Here is a 13622-nt window from a genome sequence, read left to right on the forward strand (position 1 = left end):
AGGGTTCCCTTTTCTCCATACTCTCTCCAGAATTTATTGTTTGTAGACTTTTGATGACAGCCATTCCGACTGGTGTGAGGTAACATCTCATTGCAGTTTTGATTTGCATTTCTCTAATAATGAGCAATATTAAGCATCTTTTCATGTGTTTGTTAGCCATCTGTAAGTCTTCTTTGGAGAAATGTCTGTTTAGGTCTTTTTTCCCACTTTTGGATTCAGTTGTTTTTTTTCTGACATTGAGTTGTGTGAGCTGCTTGTGTATTTTGGAAATTAATCCTTTGTCAGCTGTTTCATTTGCTATTATTTTTTCCCATGTGAGGGTTGTCTTTTCACCTTGTTTGTAGTTTCCTTTGCTGTGAAAAAGCTTTTCAGTTTAATCAGGTCCCACTTGTTTACTTTTGTTTTTGTTTCCATTACTCCAGGAGCTGGGTCATAGAGGATCTTGCTTTACGTCCTCGAGTGTTCTGCCTTGTTTTCCTCTAAGAGTTTTATAGTTTCTGGTCTTACATTTAGGTCTTTAATCCATTTTGAGTTTATCTCTGTGTATGGTGTTAGGAAGTGTTGAATTTCATTCTTTTACATGTAGCTGTCCAGTTTTCCCAGCACCATTTATTGAAGCAGCTGTCTTTGCACCATTGTATATTCTTGCCTTCTTGGTCAAAAATAAGGTACCCATAGGTGCATGGGTTTATTTCTGGTTGTTCCACTGGTCTATACTTCTGTTTTTGTGCCAGTACCATACTGTCTTGATGACTGTAGCTCTGTAGTATAATTTGAAATCGGGAAGGTTGATTCCTCCAGCTCCATTCTTCCGTCTCAAGACTGCTTTGGTTATTCAGGGTCTTTTGTGTTTCCATATGAATTGTGAAATTTTTTCTGTGAAAAATGTCATTGGTGATTTGATAGGGATTGCACTGATAGTAGATTGCATTTGGTAGTATAGTCCTTTTCACAATATTGATTATTCCTACCCAGGAATATGGAATATCTTTCCATCTGTTTATGTCATCTTTCTTTCATCAATGTCTTATAATTTTCTGTGTACCATTCTTTTGTCTACTTAGGTACGTTTATCCCTAGATATTTAATTCTTTTTGTTGCAATGGTGAATAGGACTGATTCCCTAAGTTTTCTGATTTTTCATTGTTAGTATATAGAAATGCAAGTGATTTCTGTGTATTGATTCTGTATCCTGAAACTTTGCTAAATTCACTGATTAGCTCTAGTAATTTTCGGGTACTATCTTTAGTGTTTTCTATGTTCAGCATCACATCATCTGCAAACAGTGAGAGCTTTTCTTCTTTTCCAATCTGGATTCCGTTTATTTCTTTTTCTTCTTTGATTGCTATAGCTAGGACTTCCAGAACTATATTGAATAATAGTGGTGAAAGTGGACATCCCTGTCTTGTTCCTGATCTTAGGGGGAATGCTTTCAGTTTTTCACCACTGAGAACAATGTTTGCTCTAGGCTTATCATATATGGCCTTTACTATGTTGAGGTAGGTTCCTTATATGCCCATTTTTTGAAGAGTTTTCATCAAAATGGGTGCTGAATTTTGTCAAAGGCTTTTCCTGCATCTATTGAGATTATCACATGGCTTTTAATCTTTCAATTTGTTAATATGGTGCATCATATTGACTTGACTCGCATATATTGAAGAATCCTTGCATCCCTAGAGTAAACCCTACTTGATCATGGTGTGTAAGCTTTTTGATGTGTTGCTGAATTCTGTTTGCTAAAATTTTGTTGAGGATTTTTGCATCTATGTTCATCAGTGATATTGGCTTATAGTTTTCTTTTTCGTGTGTGCTCTCAGCTTTTTAAGAGGAATAACAATTGGAATATTTCCGGCACATAATAATGTGTTAGCTTATTGCCAGCTCTCAAGAGCTTTAAGCCCTGTTATTAATGTTAAAACTAAAATCTAGAAAATTTTTCATTATATTTCTTTGAATTGATATTAAGCTGCCTGCTGGCCAAGAATTATTATTTTTAAAATGAATAACAGTAAGTTAATTTCTTCTAATGCTAATCAGTGCCAATGAAGGTGGTTATTTGCTACTATAAATTTAATAAAAGAATAATCTAAGATAAAAGCAGGATGAGTATTTCAGTTGAAATTAGTTTCTCAAACATATTTTATCTGTGAGTTATATATAGAGGATACAAAACAGAAAATTCAACTTACAAGGTCTATTCTTTGGACCTATATCCTGATTGACCTACTGTAAACCTAAGGGGAGAGGGAGTGATAATAAGAGAGGAAAGAAAGAAATCTGAGTCATTTCTGTTACATTTCCTGGCAAAGAATAAAAAACTTGTTCCAGAGGAAAGGAGACTTTCTGGGAGAGTAAATCCAATCATACTTGTGTAGAACTGTTGGGAGAAAATTGACATGTCAGAGTTATGGCTGATATATATTGATCAGTTGTGAAAAACAGAAATGAATGTAAGAGAGGAAAGAAAAAAGATTTTATCCAAGAAAACCAAAGGTCTGAGGGTTACTTGTATCCTGTTGAATAAGAGTCAGTAACTGAAGAAGTAAAAAGTCAGTCATCTCAAGTCTTGGAAAAGGACGAAATAAAAAGCTATTTGACAGAAGGATCATATTACAAAGGCAGTGAAAAGTTTCAAATGTATTCAGCTATTTACTGAGGATAGAAAGCAACAGGTGGAAGCTGACTGGCAATCTCAGCTTGATTTTGGAGTCACTGGGACACACACGTCTGTTTCTCTCCATGCACAGATTAGGAAGAAGATCCAACCAGTCAAACCAAGGGTGACAGATTTTTGAGGGAAATTAGAGCAAAGTAGAACTCTCATGAAATTAAGCTTAATAAAAACCATTATGTATAGAATTAGTATTTTCATTGAAAATTTTCTTGCAATTAAAAATGTGACTGGTTCATACAATGGTAAGAAATCTTAAGTTAGCACAGTCAACACAGTATCATTGTACTTTAAAAAAGAAAGGTAATGCCAAAGAATGTTCAAACTACCACACAACTGCACTCATCTCACGTGCGAGCAAAGTAATGCTCAAAATTCTCTAAGCCAGGGTTCAACAATACATGAACCATGAACTTCCAGATGTTCAAGCTAGATTTAGAAAAAGCAGAGGAACCAGAGATCAAATTGCCAACATTCGTTGGCTCATCGTAAAAGCAAGAGAGTTCCAGAAAGACATCTACTTCTGCTTTATTGACTATGCCAAAGCCTTTGACTGTGTGGAGCACAACAAACTGTGGAAAATTCTTAAGTGATGGGAATACCAAACCACCTTACCTAACTCCTGCGAAATCTGTATGCAGATCAAGAAGCAACAGTTAGAACCAGACACGGAAGAACAGACTGGTTCCAAATCGGTAAAGGAGTAGGTCAAGGCTGTATATTGTTACCCTGCTTATTTAACTTATATGCGGAGTACATCAGGAGAAATGCCAGGCTGCATGAAGCATAAGGTGGAATATCAAGACTGCCAGGAGAATTACCATTAACCTCAGATATGCAGATGACACCACTCTTATGGCAGAAAGTGAAGAACTGAAGAGCCTCTTGATGAAAGTGAAAGAGGAGAGTAAAAAAGTTGGCTTAAAACTTAACAGTCAGAAAACTAAGATCATGGCATCTGGTCCCATCACTTCATGGGAAATAGATGGGAAAACAGTGGAAACAGTGAGAGACTTCATTTTCTTGGGCTCCAAAATCACTGCAGATGTTGACTGCAGCCATGAAATTAAAAGATGCTTGCTCCTTGGAAGAAAAGCTATGACCAACCTAGACAGCATATTAAAAAGCAGAGACATTGCCAACAAAGGTCCATCCAATCAAAGCTATGGTTTTTCCAGTAGTCATGTATGGATATAAGAGTTGGACTATAAAAAAAGCTGAGCACCGAAGAATTGATGCTTTTGAATTGTGGTGTTGGAGAAGACTCTTGAGAGTCCCATGGACTGCAAGAAGATCCAACCAGTCAATCCTAAAGGAAATCAATTCTGAACATTCATTGAAAGGACTGATTACAATCCTTTGGCCACCTGATACAAAGAACGGACTCATTGGAAAAGACCCTGATGCTGGGAAAGATTGAAGGTGGAAGAAGGGGACAACAGAGGATGAGATGGTTGGATGGCATCACCAACTTGATGGACATGAGTCTGACTGCATACGCTCTGGGAGTTGGGGATAGACAGGGAAGCCTGGCATCCTGCAGTCCATGGGGTTGCAAATAGTCAGATACGACTGAGCAACTGAACTGAACTTTAAAAATAACCTTTACCAGATTTCAATAAAGTCAGAATACTAAAAATAGAACAGTCAGTAAGAAGGAAAACTGAGAGTGATGATGATTTTAAAAACTTGATTTCAAATACTGGTCCTCCTTCTCTGAGCTACATACAGCTCCTTCAGCTAAAGTTGTTGTGAAGATTGTCATATTCACATCTAAAGCATATATCTGATAAATTTCATCTTCTGTTTCCTTGCATTACCAACCCACTAGATCCTTTTACAAAATCTTACTAAAGAAGCCAAAGGAGACAAACAGCTAGAAAATATAAGGAATCCAAAATAGTTCTCCTTCTATTTTCCTTTATTAATTAGGAAGCATCAAACAGATTTTCAAGAGGATGATCAGTAATCACACCGGAGTTTCCTAAAGAAATGAAAAGGTTGAACTCATTTCTTCTGCTGTGCAGTATAGGATAGCCTCAGAAATGAAGCCTCCTTTGACATACAGATCCAATTTCAAAATAATTTCCCTTTTCTCAATGTTCTGAGAGCAGGCAAGAGGAAAGTCAATGAAATAGATTACTTTCTTGTGTGGGGTGTGCAGATATGGAAACACAGCAACCAACGTAGTACAAATGTCTTCAACATCCATTCTTGAAACAAATTCTCAACAGAACATGGAGTAAAAGGGAACATCCTAAACATGATACAAAGGTTACATACCAAAAGCCTACAGTTAACATTATATTGAATAATGAAAAATGAATACTTTCCTCTATAATCAGTAACAAAACAAGGATGTCTATTCTCACCATTGTTATTCAATTGTGTACTAGAGGCCAATGCAATAGGGCAAGAAAAAGAAATAACACTGGAAACAAACAAATACAACAGTCATTATTTGCATTTGATATGATTATGCAGATAATACCAAAAAATATACAAAAAAGTACTCATAGGTAAGCTTAGTAAGGCCACTGGTCACTAGATACAAAGTCAATATGCAAAAATAAATTGTATTTCTTTATTTTAGCAATGAACAATTAGAAACTGAAATATAAAACAGTAAAATATGTAATATCATCATTAAATACTTAGAAATGAACCTTATAAAACATATGCCACAGCTTTCTTATCCATTCATCTGCTGATGGACATCTAGGTTGTTTCCATGTCCTGGCTATTAGCTGTGGTACATATACACAATGGAGTATTACTCAGCCGTTAAAAAGAATTCATTTGAATCAGTTCTGATGAGATGGATGAAACTGGAGCCAATTATACAGAGTGAAGTAAGCCAGAAAGAAAAACACCAATACAGTATACTAACACATATATGGAATTTAGGAAGATGGCAATGACGACCCTGTATGCAAGACAGGAAAAAAGACACAGATGTGTATACCGGACTTTTGGACTCAGAGGGAGAGTGAGAGGGTGGGATGATTTGGGAGAATGGGAATTCTAACATGTATACTGTCATGTAAGAATTGAATCGCCAGTCCATGTCTGACGTAGGGTGCAGCTTGCTTGGGGCTGGTGCATGGGGATGACCCAGAGAGATGTTGTGGGGAGGGAGGTGGGAGGGGGGTTCATGTTTGGGAACGCATGTAAGAATTAAAGATTTTAAAATTTAAAAAAAATAAAAAATTAAAAATAAATAAATAAATAAACAAATAAATAAATAAATAAAAGGGAAAAAAAAAAAAGAAAATAAACTCCACACATAGAGTGTTTTGACCATTTTGGTCATAGTGTATCTCTAATGCCTATGAAAGTGTCTAAAATAAAGTAGATGCTCTATAAATTAAAAAAAAAAAAAAAAACATATGCCAGATTTACACGCCAAAAACATTGATGAAATAAATTAAAGAAAATTTAAATAAATTGGAGCTATACCGTGTTAATGGATTGGACTCAATATCATTAAGATGTCAACTCTCCCCCCAATTTATCTATATAGTAAACACAATCCTAATAAAATCCCAGCATGAATATTTTTGGGAGAAACTGACAAGGTGATTTTTTAACTTATATGGAAAAGCAAGTAGAATAGCCAAATGTTAGAAAGAAGAACAAACTTGAAGGCCTCACACAACCTGATATCCAGATTTATTATAAAGACACAGTCTAGGAGCAAGGACAGATATATAGATCAATGGAATAGAATAGAAAGTCTAGAAATAAATCCACATATACAAGGTCAATTGGTTTTTGATTAAGGTACAAAGGCAATTCAATGGATACCTTCATTCAAAAGAAAGAACCTCAATCTTTATCTCACCTACTATTAAATAACTCCCAATGGATCAGTGGTTGCCAGGGGTTGGAGAGTGAAAAGAGAGGTTGACTACAAAGAGCTATAGGGGACTTTTGAGGGATGTGGTAATACTGCTCTATGTCTTGATTGTAAAGGAGGCTGTCAAAACTTGCAGAAGTGAATTTACTGTTTATAAATTATGTATTAAAAAATATAAGTGCATATATATAACTATTTTTTAAAAAAGGAAAAAAAGGCATATTTTAGCCTCTGGGGACTATCTAGGAAGAAAGAAAAAAATCTAATTGGTAATATGCAGGCAATAATATGCATTCAGTCACAATCTGTTTATGAACAGAATATACCTGAAAGAGGGAAAAAAACTGAAGTGCACCAAAATGCAAAGCCTTAGGTATCTACATAAATAAAGGTTCCCACATCTGCATTTGAATTCAGCTTGGAAAGATGTTAGAAGTCACAGGACCTGATTTTCTTTTCCTAAATGTGAACAAGGAAGCACTGGATGACTAATAACATTTTCAATCCAGAAACATACTGAACATCTTCATCTGTATATCCAGCAGACATCTCTAAGTCCAACAATGAATTCTCTGTCTTACTCTCAGGTATGTTCTTTATTTATTGCTTTCTATCTCAGTAAATGGTACCACCATCCATTTGGTTGTTCAAATAAGAAGTTTGGGTACTATCTTTGACTCTTCTGTCTTACCTCCCTCACCAACCAATTTAATTATCACCAAGTCCTACTAATTCTACCTCTCAAATATAGGTTACCTGTTGTAAAGCAGAAAAGAATATAGATTTAAAAGTTGAGCATAACTGAATCTAGAAGGTGAAAGAGCAGTATGAGATGAAGCTAGTGGGGTAGGAGGGACCATATTAATTATTTTGATGTTTGTACTCATCTCAAACACATCTCACATATGGCTCTTTTCTCCATCCCAACTTCCACCATTCTAGTACAAGTTACTATTTCTTTCAACAAAATAATTTCAATATTCTTGGGTCTCCCTACATCCACCTATTCTTGTTTTCCTTTCAATTCATTTTCTGTACTGCAATTCTTTTAAAAGCACTATTCTTAAAAAAAAAAAAACTATTTTAATTATACCATATCATTCCTTCTTTAAAGCCCTTCAATGTCTTGTTTCTTTAGCACAAACATAAAAATAATTAGTATGGTCCTTGTTTACTTACTAATTTCACATAATACCATTCTTTCACCCTCTGGATCCAGTCATACTCAATGTCTAGTTCCTGCAGAGGTACTTTGTTTATTCTATATACTGTTCCCTCTGCTTGGAATATTGCTCCTCCTACCTATCCTTGTGCTTAAACTTTTATCTTCTCTTTTTGCTTCGGGGGCAGCTAACTAACATTTTGAAGAAATCTTCCATGACATCTCATATCTAGATCAGCTCTGCTCATTATCTACTTTTACAGCACAGTTCATCTGTAAGTACTTGTGGTATAATAAAAAATATCATTCAGTCTTTGTCCCTGGTTCCTATCACATAGTTCCTAAAACCTCAGACTCTCCTGAGTGATAGAATGCCTTCTGAATGCTAATGAGATGACTGGTACTTGGGGACCCCTAGTTTCAGGATGGCAGCTGGTTATCAGAAAGATCAAACCATGACCAGAGAGTTAGAACTTTCAGTTCTTCCCTCCCCATCCTTCCCCAACCCCCATACAGGAGGAGGGGAGAGGGGCTAGATATTGAGTCTAAGCACTAATGGCCAGTGATTTAATCAATCATGGTTAGTTAATGAAACTTCCAATAAAAACCCCTAAATGTTGAGGTTCAAGGAGTTTCCGGGTTGGTGAGCACACCGATAACTGGGAAGGTGGTGTGCCAAGCTATGGCATGGAAGCTCTGGGCACCCTTTTCTCCCCTTACCTTGCCCTATGCATCTCTTTCATATGGCTATTCCTGACTATCCTTTATAATAAACAGGTAAACATAAAGCATGTTCCCAAGTTCTGTTGAGTTGTCCTACTGAATTATTAAACCTGGGGGAGTGGGTCATAGGGACCCCTAAATTTGTCAAGTCAGATAGAACAGGATGTAATCTGGTACCCTATTTGTAACTGGTATCTGAAGTAAGGACAGTCTCTTGGGAATGGACCCTTAAATATATAAAGTCTGACACTAATCCCTGGTGGTCGGTGTGAGAACTGAATGGCACTACTGGGCATACAGTTGGAACCCAGAGAACTGACAGAGTTGGTGTCAGAACTGAATATGGAAAAACACCATGTAATTGGTGTCAGAGAGAACTGGAGAACACTTACTGGAAATCTGTTTATAATTTCGTTGTCATACAAATTCGTTAAGACAAATGTCTTGTTCTAGCATTTAACATAGTGCCTGGCACATGGTTCTGTATTTACTGGATGAATATGGATACTAGTGGATACCACTGGAGTGTAGAAACTCTGAACTGTTATCTGGGAGAAGCTAGGTCAGAGTTTTTTCCCCTGGGTTATCTTCTGACTTAATATTGAAAGCTTAATTGATTTAGCATAAGTTAGATGATTTAAACATAATTTTAAATCATCTTTGATTCCTCCTCATTTCTCCAATCTGAAATGTTGGGTCACCTCAGAAGTCAATCCTTCTATCTTCGATAATCTTTATAATCTTTCTTTTCTCTACACTCCATCTCCAATGCATGCTTCCTTCTAACCTTCCACATCTAAATAAATCGCAACTACAGACTTCCAGTTTCTCAAGCCAAAAACAGAGAGAAAAAAGCAATGGGTCCAACATTTCACTAAGTGATGTTAACATCAACTGTAGGATAGGGCAGCATGGAGGACGGTGCAGGAAACAGAAGACTAAGTAAATTTGCTGAGGCCTGAAAAGACATGAAAAAAAATGAGGCCAGGTCTAAAAGACACTGTTAAGAAAAGACTATCTGCATGAGTGAGTGATAGTCAGTCGTGTCCTACTCTTGGCAACCCCATGGACTGTATCCCGCCAGGCTCCTCCGTCCATGGAATTCTCCAGGCAAGAATACTGGAGTGGGTTGCCATTTCCTTCTCCACCTTGACATGAAAACAAGTTTTACCTGTGATGGGGTTATCCTTCCCTTCGTAACTTCAGATGAATTTTCGCTCAGCTTTCCTGCTTTGTTACTTGAGCTGCATTTGTAGCACGTCCATCTTGTTTGCCCTTCAATTTCTATGGTGCACTCTTTGCTTTGCAGACAGAATGAGTGATATAAATGGCCACAGCTGCAAAATGAAGGTAACCAACTGACACTCTTTATTATCATAAAATCATAAACCTAAATTGTATTAGACAGTATTCAAAAGTGATAATTATTTCCAGTAAGCTGAAATGCACTGGTGGGTATATAGGTTAAGAAATAAGAAAAGAGATTTACTTCTCTTTTTTAAAATCCAGACTCATGTATTTGTACACTTCAGTTGTGAGTACAATAGCATCACAGTTCTCTGACTACAAACCACCCAGGGGTGAGTTGAACTTCTGCTCACTTCTCAAACTATGAAACATTTTTAGACAGTTTGAACAACATCAACTGGGGAAAATAATAATTATATAAGTCATTTGATAATAACATGAGTGGTATTTCTCATCAAATTCAAGAGTCATGATTTGATTTATAAGCATTCACAAAAATGTTACTACTATATAGTAAATTCTAACATTATTACTATGAAGAAATTCCCTGTTAATTACATTACGCTACCAAATAAACCTTCCAGAAATAAGTGTTGAGCACAATTCTAAGTCATCTTCACTGATTCCTTCTCATTTCTCCAACCTGAAACGTTGGACCATCTCAGAAGTAAGTCCTTTTCTCTCTTCAATAGTCTTTAAAATCTTCCTTTTCTCTATCCTCCCCCATACACATAACATGCCTCAAACCAAATTCTTGACTTCCACCAAACCCCTCAATGCACACTCTCATCCAACCTCCCACATCTAAATAAATAGTAACTAGAGCCTTCCAGTTTCTCAGGCCAAAAACTATTCTTTCTTTCATACCTCATATACAATCTATAAACAGATCTTGTCAGCTATACCTTCAGAATATATACAGAACCCCACCACTGCTTACTTCATTACAATCATCTTGGGCCATCTCTCACTTGGATTAGCATAAATGGTCATTCCACTTTCACGCTTGATCTTCTGCAGTCCATTCTCACCACAGCAGTCAAAGTGGTCCTCAATACATAGATTACATTGTGTCATCCTATCCTCAAAACCATCCAATGGCTTTTCATCTCAGAGTAAGAGTTTAACTCTTCATAATGATTTACTTCCTACATGATTTGGCTGCTGAAGTCATCTCTCATCATTATCCCTTCACTCTGCTCAGGCAATGCTAGCCTGCTCACTCACGACCAGAGAAGTATGCCAAGCACCTGCCTCACGGTTTCTGCACTTGCTGATCCTCTGCCTGGAGCACTCTACCCTGATATTGCATGGAAACTTCCCTTAAGTCTCTGCTCAAATGTCACTAAGTTTCCCTAACAACTTTTCACAAATTACTAGTTCCCAAGGTTCTCTCTCCTCTATACCATATTTACTCATGGTAATTATATTTTTATTAATTAACTCATTTTTAACTACCTGTCCATAATCATCTTAACAGTGGTGTTCTCCCTGACCACTCTTCATAAAATATCTTCCCCTCCAGACTCTCTACATCTCACTTAACATGCTTTATTTATTTTTTTTACCCTGTTAGTTACTATCTGGCATTTTACTTGTCTATCTCTTTCACTAGAGTGTAAACTCTGAGAGCAAAACCTTTGTTTTGTTCATGTGGTACCCTATCCCTTCTAACAGTACCAACATATAGTGTACTTGATAAACAGTTGTTGAATGAATGGGCTCTTTATGTGATAAGAAATAATTTCCCTTCTAATCACCAAACCTACCAATCTTTATCTGTAAAAACAGAAGCTAACACTTATACAGTGCTTACTGTATGTTAGTACGGTTTTAAGTGTCTTATGTAAATTATCTCATTTAATCTTCACAAAAAGTCTAGAAGGTAGGTACCATTATTATCCCTCTTTACAAATAAAGAAACTAAGATGTAAAGAGATGAAATGACTAGTCAAAGTCTAATAGCTAGGAGAAGGAAACGGCAACCCACTCCAGTATTCTTGCCTAGAAAATCCCATGAATGGAGGAGCCTGGTAGGCTACAGTCCATGGGGTTGCAAAGAGTCAGACATGATTGAGCAACTTCACTGGAATAGCTAGGAAGTGGCAGAGTAAAGGTTTGAACTCAAGGTTTAAAGCCTGGCTCTAGAGTCCATCTTACATTGCCTCTATCTATATATTCTGGATAAGCGGTCTCCTCCTGAGATCAAACCTCCTACTTTTGCACTAGACTTCTTCTCTCTTTGCACTGTGGCTTTAAATATCATTTACATGCTGATGAGTTCTAAATTTATATTTCCAGGACATATCTCTGACTAGAATAACTGTCTACCTGACATTCCTACTTAAATGTTTAAAAGACATCTCAAACCTAACATCTCCAAGACAAAACTCTTGATTTCCCCCGGTTCTCATGCCTGTTCCTTCTTATTTTAAATGAGGATGGTACCACATTCATTCAGTAGCTTGGGCTGAAGATGTTTTTCCCTGTCACTTCACATCTGATACATCAGCAAGTTAGCTCTTCTCTTAAAATATATTCCTAACCTTCACTCCTACCCCTCTCATTCTGCGCAAATGTCACTTCTTAGACATGTTTTTCCTCATTATGGTATCTTAAAATAGCATTCTCACCCTGAACACTTTTTCCCATCCCCTTACCCTGTGTGTTATTTCTCTCCATATCTCTTATTACCTGTACTTACTTATGACCTGACCACTCTAACACTCTTTCCCCCTGACCCCTATGCAGAATATAAGATCTATGAGAACAGGAACTCTGCCTTGGTTTGTTCGCTGCCAGAATGGCTGACTGGGGCTGTGTGTCTACACGTGCTCCTGCCTGGCAATACATGTACACACACGTGTACTATGTTTCCTTCCCTCTCTTACCTAAAGACAATAATTTCATCAGCCATTTCCTGGCGTCTCTTGTACTGCTGCAAACAAATAGAGCAGTAATCCTGCTTGGGATTCAGTCCTCTGGTAACTGAAGCTCTCAGGTTACACAATGACCAATGGAGGTCTTGGTTTAGAAGGCTAGTTGTCGTTTCCAGCAGGGTCTGTGAACGACCAAAATAAAAAGAAATCAACACAAAGTTGTTTATAAAGGGAAAGAGACGGAGGGGATGAGTGGAGAACTGCCCTTGTTTCATTTTCAACTACAGCTGAATTGGAATATACTACAAAGGCATAAAATCGATCAAATAAACATCAAAGCACCTCAGACTTAAGTGGTTAACTTCAATGTACAAGTACTGATAAGTACTACATCAAGAGTCTCAAAATAATTATTAAAAGGTTGTCACTAGTTACTATGGAGAAATGAGTGCTCTGCCATTCTTGTGGCTTAATTTGGTCCTGATGGCTTTCAGATGACTGGATTAACCCAAATCTACTTATTTATTACACTTATATAGTAAGCTCTCTTTGAATTGCTTAAAGTTCTAACAAATTGTTTAAAAAAATACTCTGATTTTTTAAATAGAAACTGTATCCATGGCAATATTCCACACTAACCTTTCACTGGAAAAGCTAATGGTCATTACTCATTTTTCATCTCCCTTGGGCAAGAGATCACATTTTCCAATCAGCACTTAAAAGCCATTGGAATCTACTGAAGATTGTGACATCTGTCATTAAGTCACACAGAGATATTTCACAGTATCACATTATGTCATTTAAGGTTCCCTGTGTTTATAAAGTATTGTCTTCTTACTACATCTAATTCTCAACATTCAGATATATCATTTTGACGTGCAGTTGGATTTTCTGTCAGTCCCAAAGGGGAAGATATACTGTTCATCCTCCTTGCTACACAGTCTTGTCCTTAAACTTTATCTATAATGCAGAGCTTTTCGTTCTAATGGTCTATTTTAATTCTTTCCACTCAACTCCATCTTTTCTTCTTCTTCCAAAGTTTGTAAAAACCTTCTGTTTGGCACTCAGTTTCCTTTTGCC

The 13622-nt window shown here is 36.8% G+C and overlaps 1 protein-coding gene across 3 annotated transcripts in view; it reads right to left on the bottom strand.

The window, feature by feature from the left end:
* Positions 1–13622, bottom strand: part of VPS8 (VPS8, CORVET complex subunit) — a 297839-nt gene that overhangs the window by 65161 nt on the left and 219056 nt on the right. For all 3 annotated transcript variants that reach the window (XM_018047043.1, XM_018047049.1, XM_005675177.3), the window contains 2 exons: positions 12555–12724; positions 9587–9752 (listed from right to left, as the gene is read on the bottom strand). In XM_018047043.1, the coding sequence (XP_017902532.1) occupies positions 9587–9752; positions 12555–12724 (336 nt within the window). The remainder of the gene's footprint in view (positions 1–9586; positions 9753–12554; positions 12725–13622) is intronic.

The sequence above is a fragment of the Capra hircus genome, chromosome 1 (assembly GCF_001704415.2).
Source record: "Capra hircus breed San Clemente chromosome 1, ASM170441v1, whole genome shotgun sequence".
NCBI lineage: Eukaryota > Metazoa > Chordata > Mammalia > Artiodactyla > Bovidae > Capra > Capra hircus.